Below are 25673 nucleotides of genomic sequence, written 5' to 3'. Positions count from 1 at the left end.
CACTGCTAGCATTATTTTTCCTAGGTGTTTTTTCTAGTAGCTAAAGCAGGTCCTGAGCTATGGCCAAGCACAAGCTGGCATTGCTGCTAAGTGCTTAACTCACACACAGATCTCATCTACTCTAATGCTGCTTCTCTTTATGCTTTCCAAACTACAGTGGTCTATAAACCAATTGCAAAATATAAATTAACATTCCTCCAAAGCTGGCAGGTGGAAGCCATTGCTTTCAGGAGCTGGCTCTCAAATGCTTTAAATACTTCATTAAGAAATTTGCAATTATAACAGTAAATTTTTTTATAAAACATTTAAATTTCATTTGTCTACAGACTAAGAATTTTCTTTATGATAACATCTCCTTCCTCAGCTGCCAAGCAATAACAGGATACAGAGTAGGCTGCAGATTTCTTTCCAAATTATTGTGTTCCTTGATTTTAAAAGGTTAAAAACCACTTGCTCCTGCCACCCTTTTCAATGCTTTACACTGAAAGTGTACTATGCAAACTTCAATTATTCTGTTTTGTTTAACCTTCTCCCAAATCTTGCATATTTATATTTTCATCAAAATTCTCACTGTGTCACTTTTAAGATAAGCATTATCTGTACTTTAGGAGTAAACAATGGCAAATTGTCCAGTGCCCAAAAGTTCACTGCAATTTGGTTTTATTCCTATATGCCAAAACACAAGACCTAAGTAAGGAAAATCCAGCTCCTTACTTTGGTACCTAAATGGAAACAGAGCTCATTTGAGAGTCCAATCTAAAAAAGAAACATTTTCAGAAACATTTAAGTCATTTAGATAATAGAAACTCACTCATATAAATATTTCTCTTTAGAAACTACTACAGAGAGCTCATAAACAACTGCCCAGAACAAACTAATCTCCAGTAAAGCTGCACATTTTTTTTCACAACTTCTGACTGTTGTCCTTTGAGTTCAGATTATCCCCCAAAACAGAAGCACTTACCTATCTGACTCCTTGAAGGTCTTCACTAGGGTAGAATAAATATTCTGTTCTTTCCTTAAAGCAAGGATCAGCTTCTCATATTCAGCTTCTTTATTTTCCTAAATTAAAAGAAGAATATACTGCACTTACAACGTAATTTTTAAGTGTCATGCCTATGCTCATGTGTCCTGAAGCGTTTGTGAAAAAGCAGAAATCTCAGTTTTGTGAACAGGATCAACAAAGCCCAACATGGATGTGAGAACTGTCCTTAAATTCAGCTCTTATTGAAGGAGGTAAAAGCTGTTTCACCTTCCAGGAGTGAATCACACACCTGAGCAGTGCCTCAGCATTTTTCTCCCATCCCCAATGGAAGCATCCTCATTCCCAAAGCTCCAACAAACAGGAACAACCTGGCAGGCAGCTGTTCCAGAGGAGGGGAAGGGACAGCAAACAAGCCAAAGCTCCAAGCACACATTTTACAAACAGTTCTCTTTGTGTTCTGGATAAAATTGGCTTTTTGGGGGGTGAGGACATCCAGCAAATTCTGTTCCATCTCTGAACAAGAAGGACTATATTGAGCTCCACATAAAGGATGAACATATCAGACACTCCACAAGTCAGTTTTCTGCACACTACAAGCTGCTGTTTCACACGTTTGAAGAAAAGAAAATGGTTTTTCTGCAGCCTTGCTAACAGAAAGGATGATATTATTATTATAAGAATAAACACAAACTCTTATGGTACATTCTCAGTAAGGATCCACTAATTTCCTCAGACTTTTTTCACTCCAAAACAACCAGTCACTTTTTCAGCAGGAAGCTAAAAATGCAGCTATTTAATGGAGTATTTTCTTGCACTTACTATGTTAAAGTACCTAAGATATCAGTCATTTCAAAAGAGAAAATGACTGGAATAGTATGGCAAATTTAGATGTATTAATATCAGGCACAAATTTTGCCCCTGTTAAAGAATTTTTGGTTCTCTCCATTTTCTATTTTGACTGAAAACTGAAAGGAGGAACAAAAAAGGTGCCACAGCTAAGGGAGAACTTGAGCTAAGGGAACTCTTAAGAGATACTAAATCATTAGTGAACAGATCATTAACAAGGAAGAAACATACACCCAGGAGTTTTAAGCAGCTGTTATTATTCCAACTGCAATTCCTAAGGAGGAAATTGGAAGCAAAAAAAATTCAGCTACAACAGAATCTCGTTAATTCACCCTAAAGATGCAAAGACTGCTAATTTGAACAATTCAGTGTTCTGCAAAGTAAACAGCACAAAAGCAAGGACAACCGGTGTTTACTTTTAATTATTTACACCCGTAAATTTCACAATATGCCAGCAAATATGTTAAATAATATTTTGCAAGTGTAATCAAGCTGTGATCAGATGATTCCAGTTAAGGTAATCTGGCTGGCAGGTCCTGCTGCAGCTTCTACCACTGATGCTCCAGAGTCTCTGAAGAAGTGGCCTTGCCTTTGGACACGTGTTCCATGTCCAGCTGCCATCTAAAGGCTGCATCTAAGAGACATTTCCAGGTTCCAGTGCAATTTAGACATTAAATACTATTCTGCATCAAAGTGCAAAATCCTGAGCTTCACATCAAATTTATTATCTAGATGAGCAGTGGAGGAGCTCCCAGTAAAGCTGCTGACTGAGCACGGAGAAACACAAAAACAGATGGAGGTGGGTGATCCAGAGGCCTGTAATAAAATAATCTCATGAAAAAAAATGTTAAAAAGTACATCTTGTAGCCTGAATTAAAGAGTCTTATCAATGTGCTGGAATCTCAGCCTTTCCAGAACAATCATTAAACATGAAATACATGGCTTGAAATTTAAGTTGGAAAAGTGTGATCACAAATGACTGACCAATGACGTAGAAAGCAATAGGAAAAAATTAATCCTTTCACTTAATTTAGTTGTTTCACAGTCTGTTAAAAGTTCTAGTGAACTGCTCCATATGTCTGACACAAACCTTGCAATTATTACTGAAGACACTACACAACTCTCTCCTAATTAAAGCTCTTTCTGAAGCCCTGGCAGAGCAATGTCATTGTGCAGTTAGGGAGCACAAATGAGGGAAGGAATTTCACCCCCAGCTCAGGGTCTATGGCTGCTGCATGAACAAAGCAATGCCACACACAAAACCTCTTCCACTCCCCTGTTCCTTTTAGGATTCACATGTTGAGTTCTCCATTTGTACCAAAACCTTGGTAAGCTCATGAAATCCTCCCAACTCTTTCTGCGTAACACCAGACACGAGCTGTTTCTTAATTCCAAATGTCACAGGCTATACACAAATTACTAAATTCTAAATTCAACTACCTAGGTAAAGGTTAGCAAAATCATGAGGAAGTATTCCTGATTTTTTCAGAATCTTTCATGAATACTAAGGATGAGAAGATGCAGCAAGAACATCCCTTTTTTTTTGTACATTATTACTGTCATTTCTAAATAACGTGTAGGAGTGAATTATTTCAATCAACTCCCCGACGGTACACAAAACATAAGGCAGCTCTGTAACTTAAATAGACTGTAATGCTGTGGGAGTTAATGAAACATTAAACCTCTTGACACATGGTGTGAGGGAAAATGTGTTAGAGGAGATAGCTGCAAGACATCCAGGACCATATTGCAGTGAAAGATTTATATTCCCATGAAAGGAGGCAATCTAATACGTTAAAGTCTATATTTGAGTCTGAAATACTATTGCTAAGCAGCAGTAGTGGAAAACATAACTTATTTTCATTAAAGGTTCCTTAGATTGTAAGCAATGAAAGAAAAAGGTTTATACCTCCACAATAAATAACTTATTGGCAATGTCACAAGAATATCCAGCTGCCTCACTGAATGTTCTCGTGCTTCCAACAACCCTCAGGATCATTTCAAAATCTCTGAGGGTTAAAGGACAAATGACTGAGAGAAGGATATTAGCTATACCTCCTCACTGATCCATGCATGCATCCATCACTAGAATTTCTTCTAACTTCTAAATTCCTTGTCTGTATAACACATTTAATATGAGACTTCAGAGATACCAGAGTCAGAAGTTCCCAGACTCCCCTAATTATCAATGTCCTTGCTCACTCTCTCTAGACCATGACAGTGGCTCGAAAATCCTGACACCAAAATTAGAACTTAAAATTTATCTTTCCTGGCCAAGGCATCCAGCAGAGCTTTTTGGGTGTTGGTTGCTTTAAAATTTATCATTACATTAAAATAAAGTACAAAGATATGCTGAAAGAGAGAAAAGTTCTGTATCTCTCCAATCAATTTTTTCAACTTGAAAAGATCAGTGAGGCTGAAGAGCCTGGTTTCTGTCTCCTCTGGTGGGGAGGATCCAGCTGTGGGTTTGTTGAGAGTCGGTGCAGCACCACAAAGCCACCCAAGAGTGCCAATGAGAGGCAGCCAATGAGAGCAGAGCTCCGGATAATCTGTGTCCAAAAACTGATGATTAATATGCCAGAGTGGGTCCTTACAGGAGATAGGTGACACAGAGGTTGAGCTGAGAGGACAATGGGCTGTGATTAGCTATTGTTCAGTCACTCAGTGCACCAGCAGCACAGAATGGGCTGTGATTAGAGGTGGGTCTGGGTGATTACCGTGCACTGCTGCCACTGCTCCTGCCCTGGTTATCCACCTGAACCCAGTGAGGGCTACACAGCCAAGTCAGTGTTTGATTTCCATTAATTCCCTCTCATTTGCCATCCCCAGTCCCCTTGTGACAGAAGTTACGTGCATGCACTGCAGTTTGTTGTGCAGAAGTGGAATCTCTCCCCTGGCCCTTCCCAGACCATTTTCTCTCCTATCTCACATATCCTGGGATAAACCCAGGATAAAGCAGGGCTGCAGCTGCTTTTCTCTGGGCTGGTCACACCACCAGGACTGCACATGGTCTTGTCTCTCCTGTGGTTAATTATAGTGCCCATCACAGCCATCATCTCACCACCACGCTCAGACTGTGACCCAAAACACTGCACTTAAGGCTCCTTTGCCATTGGCTCCCTTTATTTTGAACCTCCTTGAGAAAGCCTCATTAATGACTGACACATTACTAAAGAAATGAAAAAGCTTTTTCCACCATTACCGTGTACCAGTCTAATTATTTTTACTTTGCCTGATGCTTTTAGAAACCTTGACACACCAGGCTGCAAACAACACAAAAAGAGACAAGAAATGTGCCTTCAAAAGCAGCTTATTTGTTCAATAATCTGTACACCATGATGCACTGATGGAGTCAGACAGTGATTCAAAAATCTAACAGTACCTGATTTCTTTATGCTAGAACAGAATGGAGGGTAAAAAGAGAAGAAAGTACTTCTAAAACTAAAATTTTGAATTCTGACCTCTCACTTCAAGTACAAGTCTTCAATTCATGGCATCAGATAAAATAATGGGCATATATTGCTCATTCTTTTTTAACATATATATATCTATATATATATAAAGTTCTTATTTGCTTTAAAGCAATTTTCTTCTTGCCCTGGACATATTTTCACTCCTACCTGTATTTATCCTCACATTCTATTTATCTCCTGTGGTCACCAGCTCTGTGCAACCTTTCCCCTTATCTACCCAAAGTACATAGACTCTTCTCTGCAGAAATGCAGATATCCTCCCACTCAGTGAATTATGTCTGCCCTAACCACCAAAAAAACCTCTGCCTCTTTGTGGAGGAAAAACATCTTTGACGTTTTCTCAAAGTAGGGAAATTAGTGATGCCATATAAATTCATCACAGCACAAGACATGGTGAATGTGTACCAGGTCACAGCTCTGAAGCCAAAGTCAAAATTCTCTTCAATCTGAAGTCAGGTACTCACCTGCAAATGAACACTTATGCAAAACTCACCTCCAGCTCTCTGACTATCTTGATAATTGACTGTTGAGTCTGTGCAGCACATTTCTCCTTTACTAAGCCCTCATTTTTCAGTTCAAGTTCTTCATTAGCTCTTAGAAGGTTCTTGCACTTATTCTGGAGCTCCTCCAGCTCTGCATCCTTTTCTTTGACTGTTCCATCAAGCCTCTAACAAAACAAGACAGACAGTTTCACATTATTTACTCTAATTTTAACCTGCAAAATACAAAATCTAACAAAATTCAGGAGCATATCCAAGGATGACCTGAACATGTTCTACACCTTGTAAAAAGAGCTCAATTTAAGACAGCAGAAGATACACAGAAGCTTTCCCACCTACAAAACCTTTTCAGTATTAAAAAATGAAGTCAAGGCATGCACCTTTGTCTCCAAAGCAACCTTAACTCTGACTCTGCACTGCTGGTGAATACCATCACTACTTCTTTTACTCTGTGTGAACACTGAGCAGAGGCCTGTTCCCATTCCCAGAAAAAAAGATAAAACATTTCACTACTTGTACCTATTCCTCAGCTTCCACTTTCTGCACAATAAGCTGAAAATCATGAGCACTTCAGAGCTTTTACAACAGTGACAATCCTACATAAGTATTAGTAAAGCTTTCTCCCCCCTCTGTCCACACGCTTCACAAAATCCTAACATGAAATCCTGGTGAATGCCACACACTCTGTAATTACAGGTCTGTTCTGCAAATACAGTATTATGAGAAGTGAAGGATTATCATCAAAATCAACAATAACTCCAAATACAAACGTGATTTTGTAATAATTCCCCATACAAAATCAAATGATAACGTTCCATTTTTGATTTCAGAGTAAGTCTACCTACCTTAAGCAGCAGATCCTTGTGATTGACACTGTCTGTCAGCTGCCTTATAACAAGTTCTTGGCTCTGCAGCTTCTGATTGCTTTCACTCAAAAGAATATTGTAATGGTGTTCAACTGCTTTTTCTTTCTCAGTCATTTCACCATGTAATTTCTCTAGTTGATTTCTAAGGTCCTACAAAACAAATGAAACTGAATATGCAGCAAATCAATTTTAAAGAAAGTTTAAGACTAACAACCCACACTATCACTGAAGAACGTACTGAAGCTGCTTTCTCTTGGCATCAATGAATACAATTAAAGAAAAACAACAACTTTCAGATAAGATGTCAGTATTTTCTTCCAAAAATCTAGGTTGTTGTTTAAATGCTTTTCATACAGAATGGCTGGACTCCAAGGCTGTTGGGAATATTATGCACATAGAAGTTGTCAAAATGAACATTCACTTCTGAGTCAATTTACTCCCTGGCTAGGAATAGGAGAAAATTGCTTACAGGTGATTCAGTTTGTCATTTGCCTTTTTTCTCATCACACCATAAAAACTGTTGCACACTGGTTACTTTGGAATCAAACAAAGGTCAGAAATGTTAAAACATTTTTTCTTTTGACAAGAACACAAACTCCAAATGACCAACCAGGTCAGCCTCATGATCAGAAGGGATGAACAGAACTTGATCTTGACTCTGGCTCTGCTAATTACTTCCTGCAGCTCCAAGATTAGCTGCATTACCTCCACATCTTAGCTTCCCATCAGAGAAATGTGTGCTCCCTGTCCATTCTGCTCCTAAACCAATCTCTTTCAACAGCTTCTACACTGCAGCAATTCCCAAGGACTCTGAGATCTGATAGATCCAACATGGAATGTTGCCATGGAAGAGCAGCAGCTCCTGGGCTGCACCACAGCCACAACCCTACAGATCCTGCCCTGCTCCAGCTGAAAATCCACCTCTAAAACATAGTTCTCTGTGGGGCTTCAAAATCTGGCCCCCTGACAAAGCCTTGGGTTCTGAGAAGTAACATCAAACAATTCCTATTCCTTTCACTCTGCTAGGAACAGGACAATCACTAATTTGTGTGAATATATGAGATTATTAGCATGGAATTTATAGTCAGCTCACAGTTAAGAGTGGAAAATGTTTAAGAGCTCAAGGCAGTAGAAAAATTTCCAATGTGGCTTCTCTGTCCTTCCACCTTCTCTCCCACCACCACTTGTTTTGTGTCACTTCCAACATTTTTGCTGCTTTGTTGGGAAGTTTCAACACTTCAGTCAGCTGAAGGGGGCAAAGCTTGCATATTCACCAGCCTCATCTTATAAACTTCTCCTCCACCTCTACTGCACAAATTGTGTGGAAAAAAGAGGTAAAAACTTGTAACACAGGAGCTGTTGCCTAAAATTAAACAATTAAAACTTACAGGAGACTTTATACTACCTAAACTTCTGTTCAAACCCAACGAACCAGGTAACACAGCCTACATCTTCAAATAAATGTTTTCTAATTATTCCCCATTTGTGAAATAGCATAAGCCCTTTAAATAATTTGTACATATGGTAATCACTTAAAAATTTTACTTTTAACTCCACTGGGATTCAAAATGTAATAGTTGTTTCTTATTCTAAGTCCAAAGAAATAGCATGAGTGACATTTTAATTGCAGTCTCTTTACAAACTGTTTTATGTCCTTTTCTTGACTTAATTACCTTCCTTCATGCAGGTTCACATCATATCCTTAACATCACTTTATTACTTCAGTCTTTTATTTCTGTTTATTTTGCACATTAAATGCAAAATATCATTTACAAAGCCTTTTGGTTTACTTTCTTCATTTTAGTTCCATCCCTAGGATCCAGCTAAGAAACACCTAACAGCTCCCAAAACCCCCTCAAATGTTATTCAAAGAATGACTCCGCCCCGACCTTCAGTTCTAGAGCTATTTTTTTTCAGGAGCAAAAGAACTACTTGCTTGACTGAGAAAACTGAAGAACAGCAGAATCAGGTCCAAGTTTTGTCTAGATACCCAAACTCTCCAATATGTTCCTGTTTTTCCCTAACTGCTGCCTATAAATACAAACTGCAGTGGGAAGTAGTGCAAGCTCTGATAATTGCAAAGGCTTTTGGCTCCAAGTTGTGCAGCTCTTCAAGTGGGTCAGGTTAAGCCTATTCCCACACAGCACTGGAATTGGAAGCAGAGGATCAACAGCAGTGTTATCACATTCCCTGTGCTGCAAAGGTCACTCCTTGGCTTTTTTTAATGTTATTTTTATACTGTCACATTACTGAGAGGCTTTAACTGACACATCACCTGTAATTAAATTTCAGAGGGCTTTTCATCTGGCCTGCAACTTCGAGTGACCAACACTGTGACTCCTCATGAAAACCATGAGCAGCGTAAAGATGACAGATGTGCAGAGTTAGAAAGATGCTGCTGGAACAACTGTACTGCACCTGTTATCTCAGTCCTCCTGCTGCACAGCACCTGCCAGGTGCAGAAACCAGGTTTCTGCCTTAAAACAGCAAAACTGTAATGGCCAGGTTTATGGAAAGAGCTGGGCTGACAAGGGATGCAATTGTGGAAAAAGTAAAACAGCCCATGTGAGATTTGCAATTTGCACATGACTTTGCCTCTACTATTTCTGCCCCCAGAACTCTCTGAATCCTTCCCAAGGCAAGCTAAAGGTGAGACTGAAAATTACCTTTTTTGCATGAGCTGGAATTCTGTAACACACCAAACTATCCATCACTGTAGCAGGTTGCTTGAACTCATTGACCACTCAAATTGTCTGGGAGAAAATCTATTGGTTTCTATACATTGACTTGCAAGGGTAATATAGTACCTACAGCTCTCAGAGCATAAACTTTGCAATTCTCTCTGCCAACCTTTTCCCCAAGAGACTTTCCTATGATTAATGATAGCTGAACTAAGAAAAATGAACGTGAACCATTGTAATATAGAAGACTGGAGCAGATGCCTCCCCCTCCTTGTCAGATGAAAACCAGTTTGGTGAATAATTAAGTTGTGAAGCTCCAAAACCTTCCTCTCAGGCTAAACTACAGGTAGGAAGACTAAATAATAAATTCTGCCTAATGAGTTATTCTGCATTTCCCCAACCAACTGATCAAATATGAATATCTAGTAAATACACGTTAACTCTACATTTAGGCCTGGAGAGAGAATGGATATATGAAGTGTTTAATCATGTAAATGTGAACAAACTTCTCAAGGAAGAAGCACTCCATCCCTATTACAGGCACAGTAACATGATAGCCATGAACAACATCAAGGACAAGATGTTTATTCCTCACCAAGAGTGTGTAAAAATAAAACTCCAAAGTTTCTTGTTCAAAGAGCTTTAAGTGATGTTTAATAGCATCTTGACAGTGATGCTTAACGACATCTTTTGGAAAGTACAGAACTCAAAGAGCTTTTAAAAGCTCTTTCAGATACCTTTTAAAGTTGCCCACCCTAAGGCAGGAGCATGGTTCAATAACATCTAAACCCACTAATCCAGGAAACTCCTAATCCTGGGCAAAGGCTATGAACTGGATGATCAGCTCACGTGTAACAATCTTGTTTGATTTAGTTTCACCTTCTTCCTTTCCAGGACAGTAATGCCCAATTCATGTCCAGGCAAACTGGATTTATAGTAGGCCAAGAAATACATTTTAGGGAGGTTGTTTTTTGGGGTGTTTGGGTTTTTTTTTAATGAATATATGGAAAAGTTAGCATTACACCAATTACAGCATATGGAAAGTCACTGCAAATTTCCCTGTGAATGAGTGAAGAGCTAGGGCAGCAATTCATTACAGCTATCGAGGGCATTTACTACAGTTTATACACTTTTTTGCTAACTTTATTCTAACAAAATAGAAATATTGATAAATAGGCATCTTGGAGCATAAATAGAACTGAGTTTTTAAGGCTGTCTCATAAAAAGTTTGCAGCAGATCACCGAAGCAGCTTCCTATTTGTCAGAGAGCAAAATCTCACAGCATATTGTCTAACTCCCACATATCTACTACTTAATGGGCAACACTTCACAGGCAATGTGGCTCTATCCAATGTACTTGCAGCTCTGAAATTGAAGCAGCTGTTCTGCAAGGAGTAGGAAATAGGTTAGGGATATAATTTTTATAAGACTGCTCATCTTTTGGCAGGAATGCTTTTTCCCAAGGAGCTCATCATTTACATGAAAAACTTGGACATAATGGAGTCAAATAGGGCTTCTGTAATCCAGCTAACTTCAAATCCCTGGCAACTCCCTACTCAGTCCTATTTTTCCTGTCTTTCCTGTACAGTTATATTCTAGCTGCCCTGAAAGATGAAAAAAAATCTGAATAGAGAAGACAGTTAAATATAAAATACTTCAAATCAATAAATGTTCTTTGTGGCTGTTCACTGACAGCAGCGATCTGTTCTCACTCTCCTTAACCTCAACACCCTGAAGAAATCTCAAAGCACACCAAAGATAGAGATTTTGTGACGGCAGCCAAACCACAGTTGACAATCAAACAAAAATGCGTTAAATTTGGAGTAGGAGGGGGGAGAGGAACTTAATTTATTTGTAGGTAAAGAGACCCCTCTGCTGGTTTTAAGGAATAGTGCAAGAGCAGCGATTTCCACATCTCCCTGCTTTATTAAGGTCCTTATTTAATAATGGAACCAAAACATCTAGTGAATAAAGACATGCTCATTAAATCTTTTATGTAATTTAATATAGCAGGAGACTAATCCCTAACTGAGGAGGATCAGACTCTGGATGCAAGCAGGTCTCTCCTCATTATGCAAATGCTGCCCTCATGGAAGCAATGGTGGGAAGACATTAGCAAAATCCACATGACAAAGCATTCAGGTGAGAAGCATTTTGTGTCAAAGCCTCAGCAGAAGGTGCATCCTTTTTTAAAGGAAAAAAAGGAAAAACCTGGTCATTCATTTTGTTGCATCATCTGTGAGTGCTGGGAGCAGGAAAGCTTATCTGAATGACCACAGCAAGGTAAAAACCCTCAAGAGACCATGAAGCAGCAGAATTAATGAACAGCACCTCATTTTTATGTTAAACAGTGATCAATTAATGCTGTGTTTTGGGTCTTTTACAAGCAGAAGTTATTTAATATACAGCCTTTACAGTGACCCTGCTAAGAGAGCAGAGAGCAGGCTGAGGTTTGGCTCCAGGTCACAATTAGAAGAAAGTTTAAGTAGTGAAATCTAAGATAATCTACAGACATGCAACAAGAAAAATATGGCAGAAATGTAAACATATATCATTATGCATGTTCAGATTCTCCCATAAGAAAAACTGAAATCAACAGTAACCATTTACCACTTTTAAAGGTCAATTTTTTTTCCCTAGTACCTAACTATCAAAATTATATTTAAAATATTATTCTGTGCAGATTATGTGCCAGAATTTTCCTGAATCTTCATACACAGCATTAAACAGTGCCAGGCATTTCCTTCCCAGAAGTTACTTAAATTAAAAACCCAATTTTGTTAGAAAAGGACTTGCTAAAGCACCGAATTATTTCTAGACTTTAGGAAATAAAGCAAAAACGTGATAATAACATTAATGGTTTTGTCACTTCTGCTCTTCTGCAGTTGTGCCTCATCCAGCTCCTTCTCCATTTTCTCTCTTTCCAAATTCAGATCACTCAGTTCTTGACCAGTAACTTTAATTATCCTTTGTAGCCTGCGATTCTCAGCGTCCTTTGTAAGGTTCTCTGAGCGCAGCTCTGCCAGCAGGGTCTCCTTTTCCATCAGCAGAGCCTGATAATCTGCAGCCCCCTGAAACACAAAACAACATTCAGGCTCCAGAAGGGAGTTTTGTAGAGCCTTTACTCTTTACTTTTTTGGGAGTCTTTACTCCCACTGCCATAATCCAGCCCCTCCTGCCCAGTGTTTCAGAATTGGGGCGCGAGGAAACAGTGAAATGACAAAACAAGGAAAGTGTAACCATTTTTAGTGATTTAACGCTACTTTACTGATGTAACAAAACTTTCCATGACATCCAGTGCAGGCCAAGGAAGTCTGAGGTAGCAAAGAATGAGAGAAAGATTGATGTGCAAAGGAGTCCACAGTGCAAACAAGGTCATGGCAGGATTATTGATTCACAAAGCTTTAATTACATTAAACTTTACTTTTAGAGAGTTTTAATCTGGGCTAGGGCTGGAAGTTACTGAGTCTTTCATGGAATCACAGAATTAAGGTTGGAAAAGACCTTTAAGATGCAGTCCAGCTGCCAACCCAGCCCCAGCACCGTGTTCACCACCAACCCATATCCTCAAGTGCCACAGCTGCACACTTTTGGAACACTTCCAGGGATGGTGACTCCACCTTTCCCCTTGGCACAGGCCCTGGAGCTGAGAGCAGAGGTGTCAGGAGCTCTGCAGCACCATTTACTCACAGAGAACTGCCTTCAACTCAAGGCTGTGGCTAAGGAGCAGAGTCCTGAGGAGAAGGACTTGCTCGGCACTCTGGACTCTGTGGACAGGAGGAATCAGTTGAACACTTCTTCAATTTAGAACTTTTAAAAAGTCTCAGAAATCATTAAGTCCCTTTTCTGCTTCACACACACACACAAAAAGCATTACTAAATCACATTTTCACAAATAACGTTGCACTGTTTTATAAATAGTGGTTTCACATTTATTATATAAATAAATCCAAGCAGGTGTCTCACACCCAGTTCAACTCTGCTAATAGGAAGCCTTGTGCTGGCTCCATACTTTTGGGAAAAAAAAAAAAAAGCTCAAGAAACTTTTGTCTTTATTTTTAACTTATTCTGATATTAAATGTTTCTCCCTCAAATATTCTCAGTTGGTTTAGATTCAAAAAAAAAAAAACAACAAAAAAACAAGAAGGAGAAACAAGGTAAGTTATGTGACATTTTAATGTTCTATTTTTCAAATAATTTGATTTGTGACATTTTTTCAAAGTAAGTAAAAATTAATAATTTTCAAACAACATTTTAAACTAATTTCTATTCCTCTGTTTTCAATAGCAAGTACTGCCTGCTGTAAGGAATTAGAGAAGGGAGGAGTAGGAATGGGGGAAATCACAACAAATTGCTTGTTCTCACCTTGAATTTTTGGACATGTGCCTTGTGAGTTGCTTCTCTTGCCTTAGCCAATGAAGCATTTAACTCTTCAATTTCAGAACCCAGCTCCTCATTCTTTAAATAAAGTAAAATGAATACAATGTAGGAAGAGTTATTTCCAAGGGATGGTGATGCAGTAATTTCTACCCCATATCATTAAATGTTCATCCAACTACACAAAACACTTTCAAGAACACCAAATGCATCACAGTAAATCTTATATAAAGAAATTCTTGCTCTTATACACTCACTAGACTGCCTATCACTCAACTGAAGTATTTCCCACTCTTCCACACAATCTGAATTTCAGCTGATGTTGACCTCTCTCATTTTAGCTGCCTTTGACAGCTCCACTTACTCAACAACATAAAATACACCTTGGATCTTCTAAGTGGTGCTCAGAGCTGATAAAAATCAGTATGCAACTGAAAACATTTTTCTTTCAAGATCTTAAGGGAGGAAGATATTTAACTGATACTTTCTCCTCTCTCCTCCAGTCCAAGAGCCCAAACTGCAGACAAGCAGAACTGCTTAGAGAGGTGACAGCAGTGACAGGGACCCACTCTAAGCCTCCTCATGGCTACAGTGAGATCAGACACTGCCACACACACAACACCTCCCTCCATGGTACTTCAACAAACCAGCAAGCTCACAATCACCTTTACCTCTTTTTCCTTTGCTTTTAAGGCAACAGTTAGTCCTTGGATAGTTTTGTCCCTTTTCAAACCATTCTTCTTTTCAACAGCAAGCTCATTTTCTCTCTCTTGTAGCTCTTCTTGGAGTGACTAGATTATGTGAAAGTTGCATTAACTTCCCACTAAGAGATACTGTAACTGCACATTAATAAATACATTCCCTCAGAGTTCTTCGAGCTTATTACTCAGATTGCCAACATAAAATACAGTCCCCAAAATGAGAGGCAGCATCTTAAAGATGTGCCTCGAATATTGTATAAGGGGGCAGGCCACGAGCATCAGCTTCAATATTTGATGAGTGTGTCTATCAGCTTTACTGAAAATTGCTTCAAAAACAGGAGGGGTCTTCCTGTCATCCCATATAAAGAGAATTTAACAGATGACCTGCTCTGCTTCCCTTGGATTCAAGGTCTCCTGTGCCTAAGGATAACAGAGGGAGCCCAGCACACCCTGTAAGGGGTCAAGGAAACAGAAGCAAAACTGGAACTTACCTGAATTTTTTTTTCAAAGGAATTTCTCTCATTTTTAAGTTCCATTCTAAGAGCCTACAAGAACAAAACAGTTGTTATGGTCAATTCATTCTCAACACAAATACATTCATTAAGCATTAAAGTGAAGCAAAATGAGTTTAAAAACCCTGGACACGAAATAAACCAATCCAAATTAAGAAGGAAAAAAAAAAAAGAAAATAGAACAAAAACCCTCAAAATATGGTTCTTCCATGAGACAGAACAACTGTACTTGCTGAGTTAATAGAGGTGCATTTTTATGTGACATTTATCATTGTCAGCAAGATGCTTTTATCAAGAGAGATTTTAATTAGCACTTTTCCCTGGGGAGGTTACAGAATTATTTGTTCTAAAAAAGTAATCATACATAAAACCAGAGTTGTGCAAAGATATTCATCAGATTTTTTCTCCAATGCTGCACCCCAGATGATCATATGCACTCTGTCCACCTCCTGTGAAATGATTAAAGATGATGCTGTTTTCACCTTGACACACAAATATTCTTGTGAAATCAGGGTGATTTTTCCTGGCACAGACTGATTTAATTGCAAGACCACCCAGAACTGAAAACTTTTACCACCTCTAATCAATCCAATCATAAAAGATTATTGACATAGGCAAAAGAAGTGTGTCTGTACTGAGCTGAGCAATATTAAGTTATAAAACAAAAGGGAAGAAAAATTCTCAGATGCCTGACACCCTCCATAATTAACTTTCTTAATTCTGCCAGCTTTAATTTTGTCTTTGAATAACCAATAGGGAAAAAAAAAAAAAAAGACAACAAGCCTCAGGACCTGTTTCTACACTCCAGCTTTCAGGATCTCTGTCCTCCTATTCAGGAGCCAAGTGAAATAAAAGACTGATTCTTGTACATTTTGTAAGCTAAAGGGTAAATTTGCACTTTATTTCATGGTGTTTTTATGCCTACCTCCCTTACCACAGCTTTTTTTTCAGACCATAACAGCACAGACACTTCCCAAGAATGAATTCTCAAGTCACATTCTTAACTTTTATAGCAGTTATGTCATCCAGTGAGGGATCTATTAATATCTAGGATTTCTCTAATATATCCTTCTGTAAAGGAATTGCACTGTATCTATTCCACAGGCAGCAAGTCAGTGGGAAACACAACCTCTCACTGAAGGAATGGATAAATAAGGATATTGCCCACCAAGCCACAATATAACCCATGAGCAGTAAAAGAACTGGAAAACGGAGGAGGAAATAATATTTTTTAAAATTGGCTGATGTCAGTCACATAGTGTCATGCACAAAACCTTTAAAATCCTAGCCCAGGCATGAGATTTATAAAAACAACTCAGCAGGTAGTTTCCTCACCTCTATCTCACTATCCTTCTCACGCCTCAAAGCAATGGTAAGTTCTCTGATTTTTTCTGCTGGCAAGTTCCCGTCAGAAGATCCACTTTGAGACTTTTCCTTTTCAAGATGTTGAATTAGAGCTTCTTTACTTTTCAGTGACAGATTCAGTTGCTCTATAAGTCTAAAATCACAAGATTTTAAGTATTAATCTTGCACCATCTATCACCAATTCCCCAGCCATTGCAGCAAATCTTGCAGACAACTCTCCTAAGTGAAGACTCAAGACACTTACAGAACTTAAGGAAGGACTTTCATAACCCTGAAAAACCTGAAAAAGTGCTGTAACTTTAACATAAGCAAACGGGGTTGAGCTATCTGCAAAGTGCTCATTCTTATTTTCCTCCAATACCACTTCAAACATCAACTTCAATATTTTACTCACATTGTCCTTCACAGCACACACAAAACCCTTATTAATCTATTTCCTTTCTTAGCCCACACACCACATCCTTACGTGCCTTCATCAAGTGTCTCTCAAGTATTCAGTTTCACCTACATTTGTATCTAAGCGGTTCTCATTTCACATAAAACAAAAAAAAACATACTAAAAACAAGTCAGGTGGGTACTGTTGTCTTTTGTCAATACATATCTTCACACTTCCAGTATTCCAAGAAAAATAATGACATTTTCTGATAGACCTGACTGTTACACATGAAAACTTTACAGTATAAGATGCCATCCCTGATTCCTCGTGTTTTGTAACCCGGATTGTAAAAGTATTTCTAACAGTCTTTCTCTTCCCATTATATTTACCAGTCTGACCTGTGAGCTTCGTTTTCACACATCCTGACCCTTTTAGGCTTCCAGAGAACTTTTAAAGATGGCTTTGCTCCACAAAGTACTAAACTGGCTGCTGTGTTGCCATTCACTCCATGGATGGCCAGTAACTCCCCTGTAGCTAAAGGTAGGACCAAACTAATCAGAACCAAACCCGTGCTGACTCGCCACACTTTAACAATAAAGAATTCCAGCAGTTAGAAACATTACTGGCAACAGTTCTGACCTGTCTTTCTCAGCTTCTGTAACCTTGTCCACATCCTTTGCAGGGGCACTCATAATTGAAGCAAGTTTCTGCTCAGCAGCAATTCTCAGAGTTTTCTCCTTCTCTGTCATTGCAAGGGCTTTTTCCACCTCTTCTTGGGCTGCTTGAAGATTCTGAAATTAAAACACACAATCCTGATGCCTCTAAGAACTAAATGCTCATGAATTTTTTTCCACTCTTCTACCCAACATATGTCAGGATGTTTAATTTAGGAACTTTTACCAAGTATTTCAAGCTCTTTGTAAATGCTTCTGAACTCTGTGTCTGCATTTTCAAGATTAATCCACTTTCAGTGGTGCAGAAAGAAGGGAAATTTGTTTCAAAAAAATAAAAAATACTCTAACTCATAGCAGAACTGGAAACAAAAGTGCCCCTATGCTATGGTTTTAGATTTAGCAATTATAACATAGTTTTGTCCCACTGCCCTCCCACTATCATAATAAATAGCTACACTTAAAGGAAAGATGTTAAAGAAGGGCTTTTTGTTCAATAAAATTAATATTCCCAAGCTCACTGTAGCTAATTGGAACTCTTTCCAACATCATTTATAATATTATGCAGGAATTGATAAAGTATGAATCAGACATTTTTCTCTTGAACAGCAAAAGAAATGGAGATAAAAGCCAGAGATTTCAGTCAACTTCCTCTGGGTCACCCAACTCACAGAGACGGAGAATGCCAGTAAAAAGATACACAAAACAGCTTGCCACATATTACATCAAATTTGATTTTGATGTTCATTTTTCCATTGCAAGCTTCCCTGCTATGCTCACCCAATTTAGGTTCCTACAAAATAAAAGCCTCCTTGTAGCCTAACAAGTCATTCCCCCCTGCCTTCACATCCAAACTAAAAAGCATCTCTTTGGGGGAGGGACAGGAAAAGCTCTTTCACTATTGAACCTCCCCACTCAACCCCTCTCCTGAAAAGCTGTTTTGCCAACATTCACCCATCAATCAAGAGCTCTGAAGGGAATTTATCTTTGCTAGCACTCCCTGGATCTATATAATTACATGGTGCTGTGTAAACCTGTGACTAAAACCACACTGCAGTGTTTGAATTCATAAGCAGAATAAAATTAATGTCAGAGGCCAACACTATCTTTGGGCTACAGAAAATACCCCATCTCCATGAGATCAGAAAATCTGCTCTTCCACCTATCAGGTCTGGAAAACACCAGCCTGACTGCCTGACTTGGGACAGAGGAAGTAATTTAAGAACTTCTCTACTAATTCAACAGCACAAAGAATGCTTTCAGAAATCCCAGTTCCAGTAAAATGAATAAGCAGCCATACAAATTCCCCTTTCCTCCTCCCTGAAGGAATTCACCTTAAATGGACTTAAATCATCCCTGTGGGTCCCTTCCCTTTACACTACAATACCCCTGTAAAGTAACCAAAACTCAACAACAAATACAGGAATAAACTGTTTCAAGCACAGATAGTGAGGAATGAAAAAAGACATGAAAATATAGGTTGACCACAGCACCAAATCTCAGATAGAAGTACAAAGACAGCAGTGATTCCTTAATATTCCTTCAGCTCTGGTCACTCACCTCTTCCAGAAGGTTAATTCTGCCAGTCAGCATTTCCTCCATCTCTTGCATCTTCTTTTGTGCCTCTTTCCCATGCTGCACTTCAGCATCACCACCCTGAGCCAAGCTTTCAACTGCCTTACTGAAAAACAGACATAAATCCCAGTGCATACCAGTGTGGAAGACATTTCAGTGCCAGATGGATTATGCTCAAGCATTTTCCACCTTCTCTGTACCTGCTTATCACCTTCAGGTTAGATACAAACTACAGATTATGCAGCAAGTTGGGTGGAGTCCGTGAGTTCCACGTACAAGTCTTGGTACAGTGGATAAAGAAGCATTTTAGATGTATGATGAAAAAGTGAAAAATTTCCTTTCTATTTCTAAAGCTTCCAAATAGACTATAAAGCCTTCAGCAGAGCTGTGCTTTCTACGGGAAGCAGCACTGAAGACATGGAACTGCTGAGATGTCTCCATTTGCCTTTTCAGTGTTTGTTAACATCTTGTGAGAAAGGAACAGGCAGTGTCTCCTTACTTAACACCAGATGATCACTTGTTCATGACTGCCACCTAAATTTTGCTTCCTAGCATGTGCAAGGCTCCCATCAAAGCACAGCAATACCCTTTGGGCAACCTGGAGAGATCAAGCAAAATTCATCTGGTCCTCGGGCAAACAAAGAAAATTCCATTGCAATCGAGGCCCGTGGGGCAATCAACAGCTGCCAGCCTGGATTAGTTTTGAACCAGACACTGTTAAACAAGTGCCCTTTAGACCCTCCAATTCCTAAAGCATTAGGAAAAAAACACATAGAAACAAATCCCAAGTAATGGACATCAATAAATAAAATGGTGCTTACTAGGCCTTGATGAGCAGCTTCTCCCTCTCCTGCAGTTCGCGCTTCAGACTTTCTATCTCAACTTTCAGCTCAATGTTCTGTGACAAAAGAATGAAAATGTCTGCAAAGAACAGGAAGATCACCCACCCCAAAAGTTATTGGCAGTGTGTGGATTACTTTTTGCTTGGACCAGCAAATATAAGGTGTCACTGGGATAAGAATGGACATTTAGTTGTAAAAGACGTATTTTGCAATATTCAAGCCTTCCAGAAGTATCAATAGCATTAAGGACTATTGCACTCAAGCAATACAAATCCCCTGCACACACACCTAACTGCTCCAATAAGGAGTACTGCACTTCAGTTTGGGAATTTTTAGGGTTTCCAAGCATATTTTTTCTTTAAGCTAGTAAATATTTTATTTTCTTTTCAAAACCTGATTTTATCAACTACAGAGGTTTTTAGTAATTTTAGAATTATTTTGTTATAGCCTGAGGAAACTTCTAAGGATGTAATTGTACAAAGAACTCCTTGGCCAGGAAGCTGACAAACACCATTTCAACACATCCTCAATTACAAACAAATCACCAGTGGAGAAGACCAGGCAGCAATATTGAGCTGCAGCTGTCATCTACCCAAACATTGATTTATGTTCTTAACTACTGAAAAATGCATCAAGAGAGACTCAAGTTTCCATGTCATTATGGAGAAGAGACCTGAGGAAAGCACCTGTTTAGGTCACTTTAACTTAGTTATTACTGGAAAAGAAAAAGAATAAAACAATCACACCAAAATTTCCAATAACAAAAAGAGACTTAAAAGTCAAGTGTAACAAGCAAACTTTCCACAAAACAAACTCTTCAAAAAGAGACACAGTTCCAGGAAGTGATTCTAAATGCTTACAATTTTGTAGATTTCTTCAGTGGGACCATCAAACTTCTGCTGCATTCGCTCCTCCAGAAAATAAATACGAAGTTTCAGGTTGAAGTTTTCTTTTTTCAGATCAGTGATTTGCTGTGAAAGAAGAAAGACAATGAGAAAAAGAAAAACAAAAAAGGAAAAATCCTAACCTGCAACAGTTTTGCTTGGTGAAAGACCAGAATTCTACCCACTCGACATAATTCAAGTTAATCTTGAATATACACGTGGGTCACACACACACATTCAATTGTGAAGGTGTTAATTAAATATATAATTCATAGTCTTGTGTCCTTTGAACTATTCCCTAAAGTATCAAAACACTGACTGACTTGACACAGTAAGAATTCAAAAGAGATTTTTGAATCTAACAGCATTAAGTCATTCTTCCAAATGACAGAACTTGAACAAAATACAAGACACCATGTTGAAACAGAAATATTTGCTAAGCAAAAGCCTGGGAAGGCAGATTCATTAACAGGACCCAGGTAACTTTATTCATAGCAAGAAAAACCACAATCACACAAGTGAGCCCAGTCAAACACCAATAAAACCTTTATCCCATCCCATAATTCAGAGTGCAATTCTTTGGGGAAAAATTGCTTATCACTTTTAACCTTTCTTGTAGAAGCTGTAACTTAGTTGATGGTTTTATTAGAGAAAGGAGTCTCCCTCTAAATTTTTTTAAGAGACTTAACATAAAACATTCATTCAAATAAGACTCATGTCCCCTGTCAGGTGCTTTCAGCAAATGGAAACCTAATATGTAACAGAGCTACTAATAAAATATTTATGTAGGCTTTTCCAGAACACTACAGTGCTATTTGTAAAAATTATTAGCAATACAATTTCCAAAATATTTGGCTTGTGAAACCCAAGATTATTTTCTGTAACTGCACTCAAAACCTGCATCTGCAAACAATTCTTCAGTTTAATAATCCCTGCCCAGCAAGCTGCCTCATCATTATACACAAAAGTGAAAATCACCTGAGCAATTGAAAATCCTGCATAAACTTAGTGGCTCATTCCCACACCCTGAAGTAACCTGTCAGTAAATCATCCCCAGCAGTCCCTGCTCATTCAGAAAAAAATCCAAGTGACAAAAATACTCTGAAGTTGTACCAGCTGAACTTCTAATTAGTCTCCATACATTCAATATATTTCTGAGTCACAGGGAAAAAATAATTTCGAAAGAATTCAGCATTTCACAACTCTTGCTACATGCATTTCAGTGGCAGCAGAGATAAACCAAAGTGCTTAAGGGTAATATTTTCAAAAGACAAATGAAACAGACTATGCAATCATAAACCAAGGAGTGAAACAAATGTCATCTCTGATGTTCAGCTTCTTGGATGAAAGAGCAGACAGACAATTTAAAAGTTATTGGTTAATGAAAGGAAACGTGTAAAATGTGAGAAAGTTCACACTGCAAAAAGATTTTAATGGCAACCCTCTGAACTTTGCATTTGAAAACTCAGTCTTAATTCCTTTATGCATTTTGATTTCTGTATTTAAACAAAAGTAATGAAAACCAAGACAATGATATACATACTGCACAGAATATTCCACAGCATGAACAAATCCTAGCTCAGATTATCTTCCTTCCAAGTCTGCATGGAGCCAGTTTTGTTCAAAAGGGATCTGTCAGCAGTGGCTGTGGTTTCACAGCACAAGTTTTCAACTATAAAGACTGTTTTAGATTTACAGCAAAACTCAAAGTGGGTTTGGAGAGACAAGAAAGAAACCCACAAATATTATTATTCAGCTCCCTTACTTGATACCCATTGCTCTTTCTGTTCATGAACATCTCATTACCCATAACAAGGTCCTCCTTAGAGATGCTTTTCACTTTGCCCATGTAATCATGTTTTCTATAATAGAATGGTTACCCCTATATTGCAACAAAGTGGGACACCATAAATAATTCAAAAATCTGCACCTCCAGCATTATCCAGCTCAGCACCTTCTCCAGGTATAAACATTAAAGGACCTTTCCTACATGGATCCACCTTTTAGCCCACTTAAGGGAATTACATCCATCCTGTTCTTTCTGAGCTACAAGGCCAGAGCACGTTCTTCTTATTACATCCTTCTTGTAGCCTGTAGAATTACAGAGTTATAGAAGCAAGTTTAATGGTGTTTAATGTATATTCTTCTTCCTTCTTTGAGCTTCATTACACTGCTGGCATCCATAAAAGTTCTCATCCCATGGGAAGTTTTGCAGCTCAGTTTAACATGGGTCTGAGCATACCAGGATGCTCAGAAACAGCAGACCTGTGGGGAGGCCCCTGGACAAACAGCAACAGATTTTTCCTCCCTTCTGCAACTTTTTTCCTGTGCCCAGGAACTCTGCAGATAGCAAACCACTAGAAAAATGTATATTCTGGACTGAGGTCTTTGGCAAACATCACAGGAAGAGATTTTAAGCACATCCCAACAAGAGAGAAAGGGAAAGATATACAGACTGCAAACAACATCCTTCACCAAAGGCTTTCCAAAACAAGCTTTGAACACTGAGCAAATGGCAGAGCTTTCTCCTCAGGGGGGATATAAGGCCACAAAAAACTGAAAGAGTTTGTAAGAAACATTCATTTCACACACAGCATTGCCACAAAAGGTTACAGCAGCAGTGCACTGAAACTGCAGACATTTGGCACAGACCAAAGGCAGCAACCACAGCCTTTATCTGCAGCAATCATCTCAGAGATTTTAGATCATTTTCCCCTCTACAGCTTCTTCACAAACAAATACCTTAAGTTTTTCACTCTAGTCCTTAACGGGGAAGCTGTCCTGCAACACACCCGAACCTCGGGAACCTCATTTATATTTATATTTATATTTATATTTATATTTATATTTATATTTATATTTATATTTATATTTATATTTATATTTATATTTATATTTATATTTCTACTATTTATATTTTGGATTTTATTTTTACCATCATTTTAATTTTTATTTACTGCATATTATATTATATTATATTATATTATATTATATTATATTATATTATATTATATTATATTATATTATATTATATTATATTATTTCTGTTATTTCTGTTTTTAATTTTATTTGTACTGCTATTTTTATTTTTACTGCTATTTATATTTTAAATGTTACTGTTATTTCTATTGATATTTATTTCTATTTTTCCTGGTCTTGTTATTTTCCCTGTTCTCCCGGGTTAAGCCGGCTCTCCCTGAAGCTCCCGAGGCTCCCGAGGTTCCCCCAAGGCTCCCCTGAAGCTCCCGAGGTTCTCCCAAAGCTCCCCCGAGGCTCCCGAGGTGCTCCCGAGGTTCCCCTGAGGTTCTCCCAAGGCTCCAGAGGTTCCCCCAAGGCTCCCCTGAAGCTCCCAGGGCTCTCCCGAGGTTCCAGAGGTTCCCCCGAGGTTCTCCTGGGGCTCTCCTGAGGCTCCCCCGAAGCTCCTGAGGTTCCCGAGGTTCCTGAGGTTCCCGAGGTTCCAGAGGTTCCAGAGGTTCCGGAGGTTCCGGAGGTTCCAGAGGTTCCGGAGGTTCTAGAGGTTCCGGAGGTTCTAGAGGTTCCGGAGGTTCCAGAGGTTCTAGAGGTTCCGGAGGTTCTAGGGGTTCTAGAGGTTCTAGGGGTTCCGGAGGTTCTAGAGGTTCTCGAGGTTCCTGGGGTTCTAGAGGTCCTAGAGGTTCTCCTGAGGTTCTCCTGAGGTTCCCCTGGGGTTCTCCCAAGGTTCTCCTGAGGTCCCACTGAGGTTCCTGGGGTTCTCCCAAGGTTCTCCTGAGGTTCCCCTGGGGTTCTCCCAAGGTTCTCCTGAGGTTCCCCTGGGGTTCTCCCAAGGTTCTCCTGAGGTCCCACTGAGGTTCCTGGGGTTCTCCCAAGGTTCTCCTGAGGTTCCCCTGGGGTTCCTGGGGCTCTCCCGAGGTTCAATTCGAAAAGCCAATACAGTTAACATATTTTTAAAATCTAATGTTTTCTTTTATATTCTAGTAAGTGCCAAAATACTTCTATCTACAAAATTGTCACAATGATAGTGGACTTCTACAACACAAGCATTCCAAGCACACTCATACTGTAAAGTTAAAAGGCATCACAGTGTAGTCAATGAATTAAAAAGCCAAATCCCACACTAACCTAAATGAAAATAAACTTCATGCTTCCCTGAAAGAAATCAACAGCAGATGTGCAAACCAAGTTCTGATGTTTCTGGTGAGCTGCAGGAACTTTTGAGCAGAGGGTGCCAATTTTATTTCACAACTTCAGCACAAGAGTTGGCTGCTCTGAACAGCAAATTCCTCCCTCAGTTTTTGAAAGCAACACTTAAGAAGTGGAGGTTTAAAGCATGGACAGGGACATTCATCTGGTCACACTTCCAAAAGGTTTGTGTGTGACACAAACTCAGAGTCAACACTTCATCCAGCACACTGGAAATATCTTGGCCATAAATCTGTCACCGAATCTTACATTAAAAGTTCTGCTTACGTTTTCATAGTCCTTCATGGTCCGAGCTCGAGTTGGTGAGACTGTGTCTTCAGCCACATCTGGTACCACTAGACATTTAAGACAGAACAAGTTCAGACAGCAGAATCTCTCTAAGTACGGCTTCAATTTGGCAAAGGTCTACACCAATCTAAACATAACAAAACCTTTTAGGAAGTGAGAGAGGCACTGCTTGGCCCCCTGTTTACATTACATGTTAGTATCTACATTCCTTTCTGATCACAGCAAGCTGTCTATCACTTAAATTCCCAAATTCCATCACCCATTTAAATTACAATGTACGCTGGAATTAGGCTATGTGAGGTGTGCTGTCAAGAACAAATCCTCAGAGCAAGAACTGGATGATGCACAGCGTGCAAGTTCCCTAACTCTGAGCAGAATATGAACAGGCAGCACAGCCTCACTGGATATTCCAAGTATTTTAAGTACACGCTGCACAAAACCGCTGATCACCTTATATAAGGCTGAGAGCCCTAATGACCACAGGGCAGTGACGGCAGCAGCTGCTGGCGCTCTGTGCTCTTAAAAACACTTAAATTACCTAAAAAAAGCGC

The 25673-nt window shown here is 39.0% G+C and overlaps 1 protein-coding gene across 1 annotated transcript in view; it reads right to left on the bottom strand.

Moving 5' to 3' along the window:
- Positions 1–25673, bottom strand: part of CDK5RAP2 (CDK5 regulatory subunit associated protein 2) — a 70626-nt gene that overhangs the window by 44107 nt on the left and 846 nt on the right. Inside the window, exons 3-15 of the mRNA XM_058853591.1 lie at positions 25102–25169; positions 20632–20742; positions 19751–19827; positions 18915–19035; positions 17323–17474; positions 16277–16439; positions 14921–14974; positions 14400–14519; positions 13717–13809; positions 12204–12422; positions 6650–6820; positions 5798–5971; positions 965–1062 (exon numbers count right to left, since the gene is read on the bottom strand). Coding sequence (XP_058709574.1) covers positions 965–1062; positions 5798–5971; positions 6650–6820; positions 12204–12422; positions 13717–13809; positions 14400–14519; positions 14921–14974; positions 16277–16439; positions 17323–17474; positions 18915–19035; positions 19751–19827; positions 20632–20742; positions 25102–25169 — 1621 coding nt within the window. The remainder of the gene's footprint in view (positions 1–964; positions 1063–5797; positions 5972–6649; positions 6821–12203; positions 12423–13716; positions 13810–14399; positions 14520–14920; positions 14975–16276; positions 16440–17322; positions 17475–18914; positions 19036–19750; positions 19828–20631; positions 20743–25101; positions 25170–25673) is intronic.

The sequence above is a fragment of the Poecile atricapillus genome, chromosome 20 (genome assembly GCF_030490865.1).
Source record: "Poecile atricapillus isolate bPoeAtr1 chromosome 20, bPoeAtr1.hap1, whole genome shotgun sequence".
In the NCBI taxonomy this organism is placed as follows: domain Eukaryota; kingdom Metazoa; phylum Chordata; class Aves; order Passeriformes; family Paridae; genus Poecile; species Poecile atricapillus.
Note: the sequence above shows the minus strand (reverse complement) of the source record. Positions and strands in the feature narration are given on the sequence as shown.